Source organism: Rhinoderma darwinii, chromosome 2 (genome assembly GCF_050947455.1).
Source record: "Rhinoderma darwinii isolate aRhiDar2 chromosome 2, aRhiDar2.hap1, whole genome shotgun sequence".
Classification (NCBI taxonomy): domain Eukaryota; kingdom Metazoa; phylum Chordata; class Amphibia; order Anura; family Rhinodermatidae; genus Rhinoderma; species Rhinoderma darwinii.
The window spans coordinates 328309314-328324731 of NC_134688.1; the positions used below are offsets into that span (position 1 = coordinate 328309314).

General features: G+C 38.8%; 1 protein-coding gene across 1 annotated transcript; it reads right to left on the reverse strand.

Moving 5' to 3' along the window:
* Positions 1 to 3445: 3445 nt before the first annotated feature.
* AMIGO1 (adhesion molecule with Ig like domain 1) lies at positions 3446 to 15203 on the reverse strand. The gene is made up of 2 exons (XM_075853637.1): positions 14915 to 15203; positions 3446 to 10901 (listed from the first exon to the last, which is right to left on the reverse strand). The coding sequence occupies exon 2, from the start codon at positions 10599 to 10601 to the stop codon at positions 9078 to 9080; it is 1524 nt and encodes a 507-aa protein (XP_075709752.1). The 5' UTR covers positions 10602 to 10901; positions 14915 to 15203; the 3' UTR covers positions 3446 to 9077.
* Between the last annotated feature and the right edge of the window lie 215 nt (positions 15204 to 15418).

Below are 15418 nucleotides of genomic sequence, written 5' to 3' on the forward strand. Positions count from 1 at the left end.
TAAACACGCCCAGTTGTACATAAGAAAGGCTCATTTGCATAAATCTAAAAATGGTCATAACTTAGCCAAAAATGCTCGTTTTTTTTAAAAAAAAAACACGTTACTGTTATCTACATTGCAGCGCCGATCTGCTGCAATAGGAGATAGGGGTTTGAAAATCTGGTGACAGAGCCTCTTTAAAATGAAAAAATAGGACATATCCTATTTTTTTCGACCGGTTTCTACGGCATGCACACCCTCCCGTAGACATACGAGAAGGTGTCCGTCGGCCATAGAAATGAATGGGCCCGTAATTACGCTCCGTAATTACTGGCGATTTTACGGTCGTGTGCATGGGCCCTTAGTAAGTAGATTGCTCCTAAATAATAATGTCAATCTGAAGGAAAAGTTGCAGAAGTTGTTAAAGTGTTCCAGGGGTATGTCAGATTATTGCATTTGGCATTAGAACATTTCTCAGAAATTGTTCTTCTTTCTCATATATATACATAAACCTTTTAGAATTATTTATTAATTATTTACAATGTATATGCTGTTGATGCCAAATGTATGCCATACTTTGGCATGCTTTTTTAATGTATACATTTTGTGTGGTTTTTTGTGTTGTTTTTTTAGGGGGGCTTTTTAAAATGCAGTGTGAAAAGAGCCTGAAATTCCCTAAAAAGTCAGTGGGTGCATGAGCAGTCTCCAATCAGGAAGCCAGACGTTTTTTGCACCCGTTCTGTAACTGGCAGAACCTGAGGGCCTCCAGACAATCTTAAGTCAAAAGTCTATGCAGAAGAAAAGAACTGGCACATGGACCCTCTTAGCACTTCTGATGGGATAGGCTTTGGCTCTAATATTTTTGTAGTCATTTCATCCTATAGACAAGAAGGGTGGGGGACAGATAACTGGGTGCAGGTCAGGCATTATACCTTGGCTTGTATACAAAAACAAGACTTTTTTTTTTTGGACTCCTGTTCTCCTGGGAGAGAATAATATGTGTTGAGTGTATTTCTCCAAGCAAGGCAGCCACTACTAAAGAGGAAGCATGCATAGAAGTGGCTGCCCAGTAACAAGTGAAGCCTATAGGGGCTCCAACAAGGAGCTGTTGCTTGCCTGGTAGAGAGCAGTATGCCTAACAGGGCAAAATATTCACAAAGTAAATTAAAAAGCATACTTCATTCTACACTGAAAATTTTCACCTTAATAAATCTATTCATAGCCTCATATATTATGAGTATCGCGTGCCCACAAGTGGGTAGGGGATATAGGGTCTGGAGGGCTGCAACAAAAATTATGGTCTAGGATTAGCTCATCAGTTCAACTAAGGCCTCATGCACACGACCGTAAAAACTCCCGTTATTACGGGTCGTAATTACGACCCGTAATAACGGGCTCATAGACTTCTATTGGCGACGGGTGCCTTCCCGTTTTCTCACGGGAAGGTGCCCGTGCCGTTGAAAAAGATAGAACATGTCCTATTTCAGGCCGTAATAACGGCACGGACAGTCCATAGAAGTCTATGGAGCTCTCGTAATGACGGGTGGCTACATGTGTGCACCCGTCATTACGGCAGCGTTGCTAAGCGACGTCAGTAAATAGTCACTGCCCAGGGAGCTGAAAGAGTTAACTGATCGGCAGTAACTCTTTCAGCCCCCTGGACAGTGACTACCGATCAGAATAAACCTGTAAAAAATAAAAAGAAAAGACGTTCATACTTACCGAGAACTTCCTGCTTCCTCCAGTCCGGTCTCCCGCCCGTTGCCTTGGTGACGCGTCCCTCTCGACATCCGGCCCGACGTCCTGGATGACGTTTCAGGCCATGTGACCGCTGCAGCCAATCACAGGTCAATCACAGGCTGCAGCGGTCACATGGACTGCCGCGTCATCCAGGGATGTCGGGCTGGATGTGAAGAGAGGGACGCGTCACCAAGACAACGGCCGGGTAAGTATGAATTTCTTTAACTTTTATTACAGAAAGGGCTGTCCCTTCTCTCTATCCTGCACTGATAGAGAGAAGGGGCTGCCGATTAGTGCAGTGCTATTTTGCCGCCAAAAACGTGCCCGTAAATACGGGTGGAATACGGGTGACACCGGACCCATATTTACGGGCACGGGTTCGTAAATACTGGTGCAAAACGGGTCGAATACGTGTGACACCGGACCCGTATTTACGCCAGTATTCACGGGTGGGAAAAAATACTGTCGTGTGCATGAGGCCTAAGCCATAGTATAGCCTGTATACACAGCTCTGCCTTCTACGGATATCTTAGAGGGTTTGTCTAGAATTCTGATTGTTAGAAAGCTCTGTTCTAGATAACCATCCTGTATGAATAATAATTATGACACTGACTAATCAAACAAGAATTGTAATAACATTTTGAGGTTATACGTTACATTATTAATATGATGACCAATCAACGGATTATTGAACAAGCCTATGGGGGAAAACCTCTTTACATCTAGCCATGAACCTGGATCCTATGTACTTTAGAACTCAAAATATATATTTAAAAACAATAAACAAATAAAACAATGTTTCCATGTATCCTGTATAAATAGTAGAAGCTGTATTCATGAACTTAGATGTGATGTTATCAAACTTATATATGCAGCGGAGGTCAGGTGGGGAAATATGGAGTGGGCTCACGGGCCGAGCAGCTCCATAGAGCAAGCATGTCTGCTGTATGTTACAGTCGACATTTTAGTGTAATCAGCGGTATCCCGCTTGTTTAACCCCTTAGATGCCTTGGTCAATAGGGACCGCAGAATCTAAGTCGTTAGAACCTTATCTCCCACAAAAAATGGAATAAAAACTCATAAATAATTCACATTTACCCCAAAATGGTACCAATATGAGGTACCTCTTTTCCTGCAAAAAGAAAATCCTCACAACGCTCAATCGACAGAAAAATAATAAAGTTATGGCAACACAAAACAAAGTTTATTATTAACAATTAGTTTTTTCTTTGTAAAAGTAGTAAAACATAAAAAACGATATAAATTTGGTATCGTTGTAATTCTATTGACCCGCAGAATAAAATTAACATTTCATTTTTATCGCACGGTGAACGCCGTAAAAATAAAACTCTACAGTACATTATAAGGTGTTGTGAAAAACGAAAACTCGTCCTGCAAAAAAACAAGCCCTCATATGGCTCTATCAATGGAATAATAAAAAAGTTATGGCTTTTGGAAGGTGGGGAGGAGAAAAACGAAAATTAAAATCTGAAAAATAACTGCAGAGGGACGGGGTTAAAGTCAATTGAAAAGTTGCTTGAAATCACCTAAAAGATTGTTTTATTTATTTATTATTCAAAGGTGTACATAGCCTTTTTTAGGTCCTTCATAAAATAAAAACACTCCGTTTTTTTTTTTAGAGTAGTTATGTTCCATACAATATCTCTTCATGCATTTACAAAAAACTCAGACTGCAGAGAATGTAATCATATACTGAAATGTTTATTTCCATAATTCAGACTATCTTAACAATTCAGCCATGTGTTGGACTTAAATAAATAAAGTAAGATCTATATTTATATATTTATTTATATATGTATATATATATATATATTTGTATATCTATTTCATACAGGGAGCAGATCTCTTCTACTTACAGGGGAAGACATACAATAAGACGTATAAATAGTAAGGAGAAACAGAGAAGGCAGATTGTTGACATTAATCAATGTATATGGCATATCTCCAACTCTCAACGTATAAAAACACAGATATCACTGATAAAGTGCCTGAATTCTCTAATTGTGTTCTTTTTTCCACAACCAACAAACACAGTTAAAATAACACATAAATTAATACTGTATATTTTCTCTGACTTTTTATGTCATCTTAGCCACACAAGAAATTTCTCCTTTATTAATCAATAAATGTCCAGAGCAATCAATTTTTGTTTATGAGGCTTATATATGAGGCCTTGGTAATATCTCTCAATTTTCCATGTTTGTCAGGGGTCTAGAAAGGGGTCTAGAATTACTATAAATAATTGTTTATCTGTCAGTCGGCCATGTGACTGACAGAACTTTTCAGTATTCGGGTTTATGCAATCCATTGATCATAAATCTTTGCATTTATCAAGGTAGACACAAGAGGTATCATTTCTAATAACATCAAATGTGTCCTTCAAAAAACAAAAACAAATATTTCCTGTGTGACTAGCATTACTCATAAGAAGCAATACGGTCTTGTTTGCATCATGGAGCCACAAGCTTACACAAAGACATAGGAAACAATGTGACATAAAAGTCAACTGATACATATAAAAAACCATCTGTAAATTCTCAAACATCTAACTTGCAAAAAACACTGAAGGCCAAAGTTCTATAGGAGTAATAAAAGGAAAATGTTAAAACAATAAACAATTAATTTTAGACAAGATGTGTGTCTGCCCTTTTAGAGAACATTAGAATCTAGGTTAAAACCACTTTTTCGGGCAGTATATGATTTGTAATATCTAAACTGCAGATTGATTTAGCAATAATAACAGAAGATTGACTGTTTATATTGTGTAGTTGAACCTGACCATAACAGAACTAGGTTTATACTTGTGTGTCAGTGCATAAGGTTCATGTGAGATGAGATACTCTTATCATTTGTAATATGGCCTGTTCTCATCAGCGTTCGGTTTCCTTTGATGGGTTCTGTCAGACCAAGGTCTGACGGAACCCATCAACGGAGACCGTACGCTGATGTGAACACACCCTTGTTTCTACCTGCCTACCTTTCCTGAGTATAATAATGTCATATTCTTATAATTTACCTAAACAAATATTTTTTCTAGCTTCGATTCAGAATGGTGGATTTAATACTAGTTGATATTTAACTATCATTCTCTATATTTCTGTGTATTGTTCCTTATTTAAATGGAATGTTCATGTCATGTATGTACCATTAATAGTTGCAGAAATGCAAAAGGTTCATTTTAATTGTTAGATGTTCTAAAAAAGTTTGAATACCTAGGGTTATTTTTAGGAACTGATTAGGCTCTATACACGTTTGCGTCGGAGGCTGCATTAGTAGCCTCCCTTGCAGATTCCGTATATTTTTTGATTAACTAAATAGAGCGGTGGGCAGCGCTATTTTGTTTGGCAAAAGGATGGACACCATGACGGTAACCCGACCGAACCCATTAAAGTTAATGAGGTGGAATTTATTAAGACTGGCATTTGATATGCCAGTCTTAATCTAAAAAATGCTGGGGTAAGATACGCCTAATTTATTAAGAGGCACGTGCCCTCACCCTAAGCCCCTAGCACTATTTTTTACGTTGCGGTAGCGTTGAAAAAAGTTTTATGCGCAATTTAAGACTTTTTAGAATTCAGCGTAGAGTTTTCACTGAATTTCCCCGATGGCTACCATTGGGCACTGTTGGTGTCCGTCATGCGATGGATCTAGTGCTTCTGGCATTCTCATACAGAACAACAGAAACACTGTACATTGATGTGAACAGGCCCTTATTGCATTACAAGTAAAAGTCGCATGTCTACATGTGTCAGAAATGTGTGGAGAATTACCTGGAATGTTTAACCTGCACACATCCAGGAATTAGTCAACCTTTCTCTTTTTTCCTACACTAAGAAGGATCTTAGTGGTCCTACTGGAATGTTCAACCTGCAACCTGTACAGGAAAGTGACGCTATTACTAGACATCTATAGTGCTATAAGGCTCAGTGGGCATACTGACCTTCAGCAATGATAGACAGCGCTGATGCTTAAGCCGCCCATACACTTTAGATTGATCTCGGTAGATCCTGTAAAAATATGCGTTGACAATTTAATGTGTTTTGAGGGCCGGAAGATCTGATCTGCCCATGTCGGGGAATCTGCTGTAGATTGAACTAATGTTTTTTTTTTTTTTTACAGCTATTTTATGTATGGCCAATTTAAGGGTTACTGCTACATGTATGGATGGGATTACCAGCTAATATATATAGATCCTGGATTATCTCCATATGTTTACAAGTATGCAAAAGGCAGCGGATAAACCGACCACTGAAGAATTTATTCAATTTGACAATTCAGAACCAAGCTGCCCCTTATAATGGGAATTAAGACTAAGCCCCATGCATATAAAGTTAATTTTTCTGTATAAGATATCTTTTTGGCACGTCAAAAAAAGAAGAAATAAGGTACTAAATGAAAGAATACAGAATATGGGTTGCACTAGTTTCATCGTCCAGCAGCAACTTTTGGACCATTATGCTAGACTGCACAATCACCGGATATACATAAACATGGGGTTGTGAGCACCTGTGGAAGAAGTGGGTATCATTTATAAGGAGGTGAAGGAACATGGCTGAGTGTGCTTATACAGCTGCTTCGCTTTACAGAATAGTCAACAGTTCTCAGCCGACCTTACACTATCGACATAAAATTCCCAGAACTACAAATTCTAGAGGAGTACTGACTGTCACTTAAGGGGGTTATGAAGCATGATGGCCATTTTACGGATATTTGGATACATATGAAATCCTGTGCTAAATATTATACCAACAGTTAAGTGAACAGTTTATTCATACCGTACTTCTAAAAGATATTCTAGAAGCTTGTGCTTTTCATTACTGACACCAACTAGAGTCTGTGGGCAACTAACACTGACTCTCAGTACAGACTCCAGTCCGTAGTATTCATACAAAAGGACAACGTGCTATGCTTGCCCTTTTGAGTTTCTTATCATGTGTCAACACCATCTATAGCTATGGCATATAGTTTGAATGGTGTTTAACAAAGCAGTTATGGCTAATAAGGTAAAGAATAAAAAAATATTTTCCTGAAATGTTTCCTACATATAATTTTGGGTCTAGATTCTACTCTTATTAGTTGGGATAATACTATACTAATTATTTTCCCATTTGTTTTGATTGCTTACAGCTAGACTATTTTGTAGCAGTCCTTATCTTGACTATGATAACTTTTCTGCAGCGTGATAACTTACCACTTAAGCCATTGAAAACCAATTGAAATAGTCAAGTTAAAGCCTCTTGTCACTGTGTACTTAAAGAGGCTCTGTCACCAGTTTATAAATGCCCTATCTCCTACCTAATCTGATAGGCGCTGTAATGTAGATAACAACAGTGGTTTTTATTTTGAAAAACGATCATTTTTGAGCAAGTTATAAGCAATTTTATATTTATGCTAATTAGTTCTTAATGACCATGTGGGCGTTGTAAAGAGAAGTGTATGATGCTGACCAATCAGCGTCATACACTTCCCTTCATTCATGCCCAGCTCGTTTCACTGCACAGCGTGATCTCGCGAGATCACGCTGTGAGGGGACTTCCTCCCACAGGTTCTTCATCGGAGCCATGGAAGACTGAACAGACATTGTCCTGGCATGGCTGGAGGCGATGTCTATTGACTCTTTCATCGCTCCGGTGAAGGACCTGTCGGAGGAAGTCCCGTCACAGCATGATCTCGCGAGATCACGCTGTGCAGTGAAACGAGCTGGGCATGAATGTAGAGAAGTGTATGACGCTGATTAGTCAGCATCATACACTTCTCTTTACAACGCCCACTTGGTCATTAACCCCTTAATGACCAGCCTATTTTAGACGTTAATGACCAAGCCATTTTTTACGTTTTTCCATCGTCTCATTCAGAGCTATACACTTTTTATTTTTGCGGCGACATAGCTGTATAAGGTCTTGTTTTTTGCGGGACAAGTTGTAATTTTTAATAGAACCATTTTGGGGTACATAGAATTTATTGATTAACTTTTATTAACTTTTTTTGGGGGAATAGAAAAAAAACAGCAATTTCGCCACACTTTTTTGCGTCATAAATTTGCGCCGTTTACCATGTGGTATAAATAACACAATAACTTTATTCAGCGTGTTGTTGCGATTACAACGACACCAAATTTGTATAGTTTTTGTATGTTTTACTACTTTTACACAGTGAAAACACTTTTTTTTCAAAATTATTTGTTTTTGTGTCTCCATATTTGAACGTTTTTATTTTTTCGCCGATGCAATTGTAGGAGGGCTTTTTTTTGCGGGACGACTTGTAGTTTTTATCGGTACCATTTTGGAGTATATGCGACTTTTTGATCACTTTTTATCAAATTTTTTTTTAAGGCTGGATTCAAAGAAAACAGCAATTTTTCCGTTGCTTTTTTATTTTATTTTTTACGACGTTCACCGTGCGGGTTAAATGATGTAATAAGTTTATAGTTGGGGTCGTTACGGACGCGGCGATACGAAATATGTGTAGCTTTGACCTAGCAGGCATTCACCACAGGTAGACCTGGGGGCCTTTATTAGGCCCGCAGCTGCCATCGGAGAAACAGACACTCGGCTATTTTATCGCCGGGTGTCAGTTGGATGAGAGGGAGCTCCCTCCCTCTCTCCAAAACCACTCAGTTGCGGTGCACGCTATTCAGCACAGCATCTGAGGGGTTAAACGGGTGAGATCGATACTTATATCGATCTCACCGGGTCGAGCAGGGACGCCCCCAGCCCTCAGCTGCCTCTGGCAGCTGAGAGCAGGGAGATTTGACAGCTCCCTGCTCTGTTTACTTATAACGATGCCGTGACGTAAAAAGTCTATGGCATCGGAATAAGGCCCGTTAGTGACCGACGTAGAAACACTATAGGCCGGTCACTAACGGGTTAAGAACTAATCAGCGTAAATATAAAATTGTTCATAACTTGCTCAAAATTTATAATTTTTCAAAATAAAAACCACTGCTGTTATCTACATTACAGCGCCTACCAGATTAGGTAGGAGATAGGGCACTTATAATCTGGTGACAGAGCCTCTTTAACGCCTTATAAGTCAAGGTAAAGATAGCTACATCTGTACATGTAGTTCAGAAATGTTTTCAACATCCCTCAATTTTCTACTGGTAAGTGTTTGATACATTCCTCTTTATTCTAATTATTCGCACCATACTAACAATCCCAATTCTATTTTCTCCAATTCCGAAATCTCTTCCCTCTCATCTATCTTCTGGTCTTTTGAACACAAACCTGACATGCACATGCGCTTTCAGGACATTTTGAATAAGAATTCTAGAGGTGGAGGTTACCTATGATATCTTTGCAACCATTTATAATTTATCATTTCTTAGCATTTACCCCTCACACTACAATAGGGGTATCAGAAAACACAGAACTTATTGATCCAGGATCAGACAACTTCCTTTGTGGAGATGAAGGTTGTAGTGCCTTGTTCTTTATCCCAGTTGCGTCCTGTGAGCCATTTGGCTTAAGTTTTCCATTTTGGCCCCGAAGGTCTCCCGCGGGCTCCAGAAAAGCCACATGACGACTGAGAGCTGCTTTGTCACTTGTAGTCTCATGGTTAGGTGTGGCACTGAGAACTGAGGAACGGATGCTGTCCCTGTCCTCTCCTTGACTTCTATCACCTGTCCTACACCAGCAGCGGCATGGTGTCAAGTATAAATAGATCAAGACTAGGATGACACTAGCTACACAGCCCACAAGGGTGGTATATGCAGTATTAAGTGTATCTGGGTGCACATGTCTTGTCAAATTAAACACACTGAGAGTCACATACAACGTCTCATTTACTGCCTCCCCTTGAGCATAACAAGTGTATGTACCCCTGTCTTCCAAACGGATATGTCTTATTTGCAGACTGCCATTATTCAGAACAGATATGCTGCTATTTGTTTCATCCATATCATATTGTTTGTGTATCCACTCGTTTCCAGGCGTCATCCAAATCTGGCTTACATCTCTTAGTTTAGTGTCACAGTTTAAAATGACTGTATCCTGCAGATATACTTCCATGCCACTCTCTCGTACAATACTGCAGTTCATGAACTCACTATCATTGAGGGAAAATAGATTTATAGAAACAGTTCTTTGCTGGGCGGGTGGGTAACACCGTAACTGTTCTCGGAAGTCCATAGTGGATGCTAGCTGTCGGACATGCCAATTCCAGTAGAGTCCATACAATTCACAGTTGCAGGTCAGTTGATTTCCATGTAAGTAAAGCCTGTTGGTCAGCCAGGCTGGCAGCACCTGAAGTTGCGGCACTGGGAGACTCTTTATGTGATTGAAAGAGAGATCAAGTAATGACAACTCTGGCAATTTTTCTCCATCCTTCACCAGTTCAACAGGGAAGCGTGTCACTAAATTGTAGCTCAGGTAAAGCTTCTGCAAATGTTTCATTTCATCAAAAGCACTGCGATCAATATCTATTAGTGCATTTTTAAAGAGAACAAGCACCTCTAGGTTTTCCAAAGCACTAAATGCATTTTCATCAAGTGCTCGTAATTTATTACAGGACAGGTCTAGGTGACGCAGGTTTGGGGTCAGAAGAAAAGCTTCTGATGATGCAAAAGTGATATGATTGTGTGATAGCAATAAAGTGTGTAGCCTTATAAGTGGTGCTGGAGTCCATTCAGCCCGCAGGCGTGCCAAGTTGTTGTGCGTGAGGTCCAGCATTGCTATATACTTTGGTAGACCACTAGGGATCACAAGCAGCTCTTTCTTGGAGCAAGTGATGACATCGCTTGCACAAACACAAGTATCTTGGCAGTTGAGTGGAGATGCTTCTAACACTGTCATAAATTCTCCAAGAAAGCAGAGACTGAAGGCCCAAAACAATTGTGGCCAGACGACACAGGATAGCCACATAGTGAGTAATAGATCACAGGTAGCAGACACTTACTTCTATTGCATCATACCAGACTGTGGATGGCAGATATTCACTGGCACAGGATAGTAGAGACACTTCATACATACTTAAATGCCTTTTAACTCAAAGAGTATGATGAAGGGAAGTATTTAGAAATGTCTGAGTTAGCCCATGCTCTTTGTGTTCAGACCACAAGGTTTTAAAATATTTCTGTGCCCAACTCCATTATGCAACATTTGGAACCAATAGCAGATTCATAAAAGAAGCTAGAGGGTAATGACTCCACAAAATAAAAAACCCTGTTAGGGAAAAATAAAATAAAAATGTTGAGATCCAAATGAAAACAATTACAATATATCACATTTTGCTATGCAATCACTAAAAAATCATAATTTTTTTACATTGTGCATCAAATTTATGAGGAGAATTTTTTTTTTATTGTATGGGTTTAATAAAAAATCAAATAGAATAAGGAACATTTTAAAATTATGTTGACCAAGCTCAATGGTGACTGTGAGACAATTTATCATATACACAAGATCACGTTGTTTAGGTTTGTTTAAATGAGTTCAAATTACCTACATTTATAAAATGGATAATTTGTAGGATCTGATCTCATAGACTTCGTCAAGACTCAATAGTAAACCTTAAAAGAATAAATACAGGACTCTAAGTACAATCTTTTTATATTACAATATTAAGTGGTACAGAAACAGTAGAGTAACTCTATCATCTGTAATATGGATTATTGAGACATGGTCTCAAATTTGTGTCATCTAAAGCACAAGTTAATTTACCTAACACTATGCTACTTAATTCCATTGGATGTCTTACAGTGGGTCCTCTGAAAACAAGCTGATCACGGGAAATCTTACTGCTGGGGGCCACTACAATCAGCTGTTATCTATGAGGGTACTCTTATGGAAGTGCTCATTTTCCCTGCAGCGCACCTGTAGGAAAGATTAATAATGACATGAGTGCCCAGAGATGTGTTGGATGTGGCTAAGGCTAAGATCACACATTGTATAATTTGTTACTCTGATCCATTTTTAGATCAGAATAAGGATAGAAACTAATCCCATTGAAATCAAAATAACAGATGCAAATCGATTACAATACGTTTGTTTCCATTTTACATTGTCACCAATGATAAAAATAACCCATCCGTTAAACATCCTTATTTTTGAATGGAGAAAAAAGTCCTGTACTTTGCAATTTTATCTCCATCAAAAAAACAGATGACTAACATAATGAATGCAAACGGACGCAATTAAAAATCCCATTGATTTCAATGGGATTTTTAATGGATCCATTTTTGTCCATTATTCTGATCTAAAAAGGATCAGAGTAACGGATTATACAATGCAAGTGTGAACTTATCCTAATTAGAAGGAATTCCTCATTAGCTCAATATCCCATAAATACAGCATCCCATTTAAAACAAATGTACGGTGAGTTTGTGTTTTTGTTGTGTTGTTTTTTTTTTTTTCTTGTAAATAACGTTTTTCAGCCTGACTACAAACAGAGAGATTGAAATTATAACTTGTAAAAACTAGAAAACACCTTTAAGAATTTCCTATGGTGTAGACAATCATGTGGCATCTCTTTTGTTGATCCTGTAGACATTCATCAGTTGCTTCAGATCTCATAAGCTTATGTAACATTGTCAAATACTTTAATGGGTTTCCAGAAATCTTCATACTGGCAGCATAAATACATCCTATTGCATAACTGAATTGTGTTCCTAAAGAGGATGTTGAGATTATCTCTAATGGACTTGATGAACATAAATTCAGTACAGTTATTGTTATTTCTTCAGATGCAATAGCTAGAACTAGTGTTTTATTTTCCATATACTGTATATTAATTCTAGATTAGTGAAAATCAAAATGACGGGCAGTTTTAACATTATCTGTAATGATAATTGGTCTTTGTGATGTGGATGATGTGGTGTGGCACGGGTGGGGAATAAGATTGCGTGCTTGATGCACAGTTGGACTATTCCCTCTTGCATTTAAAGCAGAGAACTTTACGTCAGGAGACGGATGGTTTATTTTTTGGACAGGAGCATAAGGGAGAGGTAATATCCTTTATGAACAAAAATTGAAATCAAGAAGGTCCATTCTGGAAATAGCAAATGTGCCAGAAGATGCAAAAACAAGCCCACTTTCATATTTGAACAGGGCTTATTGTTCTTCATAGCGGTGACTCACCTATTTTGGCGGCAGACAACCGATGAGTATGACTGGAATGCTTTTGCTTTGACCACGTACTAGCTACTTTCCCATTCAGCAATGATATATTGAGCATAAGATATCAGTGTGTGTTAAAATATTCGTATACAAAAGACATAATTTTTAAGTGCATATAGCAGAGGTCCCTAACTAAAGATATGACCTCGTTATTTGACTCTTACCTTAGTGTTAACTGCTATGTATATAGTATTGACCCAGGTAGCATGTTCCAGTAATTCTAAGACATTCCTGGTGCCACTAGAGCAATAGTATATTGGTTCCATAGGAGCAAATTTACAAAAGTAGCAACATTTCGGATATATAGTCCTTCATCGGGTTGAGAGCGGAAGCTGGTTCCTATGGTCAGAATCTCCTTTCACATAGGAACCAGCAGTCACTCTCAGGCCGACGAAGGACTCTAGGTCTGAATCACCGATATTCTAATAAGTTTGGTACTATGAAACCGATAACCTTAATTGCATCAAAGTCTGGAGTGCTGTCCTACTTGAGATATTGATATCTATACTATCCCCAGGTAGTGGAGACCAGAAAGTGAACATAGCTACAAAATATAAAGCCTATAGGCATGTGCAGCCATAGAACTAGAACACAATAGTAACTGCGCCTGAAAACAGCTAGGGGATCCACCTGCAGGGGGCCCAAGAGCCACATGTGGCTCCCAAGCATTTAGTTGGGGAATACTGTCATATAGTGGCAATCATTTTCTTAAACAAGAATTAATAAAAACATCTGTCAGTATTATGAAGAAATCCACATCAAAGTATATGAATTAAAGTGACATTAGAGCGACGCTACAGTGATTATTCCAACAAGTGGCATAAATGTATTTTTTTCTATAATGCTGAGTAGTTACAGCCATCTCTCTTTTTTTTAATGTAGTAAATATTTCATGACAGTATAAAATACCTTCAGTCATCTTTGTTTGTAATTAAGTTAAAGGGGACGATACTTAATTAATGAGTGGACACTTATCCACCCACCACCACCATTGTTGTTTTTATGACAAATTGGGCACCGATAACAACAGAGAGGAAGGGATTAAAGCAGAGTCTGTGGAGCATTTTTCTTTTATCCGGCAACACTAGTTTGTAATGAAGTGCCTCTAGAAAGTGCGTTGTTGGCAACTTTTTAAAAAAAAATCCTTTCCCGCCCTGTCATCTGTGCCTGTTTTTTTTTTTGCTTATTAACAGAAATAGGTTGCAGCGGAGGGAGAAACATACAGGTATGTTGACAAAAGTACATCTTGTATCAGCGGGATAAATGCTGGCGGGTGATAAATGTGGCTCACATACTACTCATTTCATTCTTTCTAGCATCAGCTCCATTCATTACATACATCTTTTCAATATCCATAATGTGTTTTCTAAATTATTTTCAGACATATTTCTATTTCCATGTTTACATTCATATGTGACCCACATCCACAGACATATCTAGAGTGCTGCCTATACACTTGCCATGTTCTGTGGGTGAGTAAGCGTGTTCAGTAAGTGCAGCTCTTAGTCCTAGCACTGGATGGGAGGGGGTTGTATGTTTACCAGGATGATGCAGAGAAACTGCAGGTCCTCAGGATGGATGTCTTTGTGCTGCTGATGAGAGATAAAGGTGTGTGTGTATATATATATATATATATATATATATATATATATATAGTCATCTATGGATGAGGAAACGTATAGGTTCAGTCTTGCTTTAGCTACTGGTCCTTATGATTATTATGCCCTCTCTGTGTATGAACAGGTTCCTGTGTCTATAACTCAGCAAATCCAAACACATCAGTGCATGTATTCTTTGCTAGCGCTTCGTCTCATTTTACTCCTATATAATTGGTGTATTACTCTTACTGCACGTATGTTATTCATTACACGACTTCTGCTACACCGTGTCTATGTCTGTTTTCAGGCTATATGTATATATATATATGTAAATATTTACATATGTCCTGTCTATATCTGTAGTAGTGTTGCTCTGGACCACCCCATCTGCAGCACTCTTGTTATTTCCCTATCTGTTTGTGCACTTGTCTATAAGATGTAAATGTATGTATTTCACTGTACCTGTCTTTTTTTCTCTTGCTTTCGCATGTCTCTCTGTGTCGCAGGCAAGGTGCAGTTCTTCTCTGTCCTCCGCATGCAGAAAGCTTCGTCCGCTGCAGCCACTGCTGATCTCCTTCTTGTTATTGGTGCCAGCGAACTGGGGGAGGAGAGTGAGAGTGAGAGAGTGAAAAGGACAAAAAAGAGAGAGAGAGAAGAGGGTGGAACAAGGAGAGGGGAGAAAAAGACAAAAGGAGGAGGGAGACAAGGGGGGGGGTAGAGATGATAAGGGAGGGAGAAAGAGGGTAACAAAAGGCAGGCAGCAGTGAAGAAGGGCGGATGTGTTATGAAGCTGTCCTGTTTGATGCTCGGTGACTCATTGATAACCCTTGTTGTTCTGGATTGGCTTTGTTGCTTCTTCATTGATACTTAGTGCAGATCTGCAGTAAATGTCAGCTGATTCTCATCTTTACTTCCACCTTTTTTTGTGTTTCCTCTGTCCCCTGACATTTTTCTATTACTGTTGCT

Excerpts from the sequence above, each read along its gene's own strand:
- AMIGO1 (XM_075853637.1), bottom strand. The coding sequence starts at position 10,601 with ATGTGGCTATCCTGTGTCGTCTGGCCACAATTGTTTTGGGCCTTCAGT.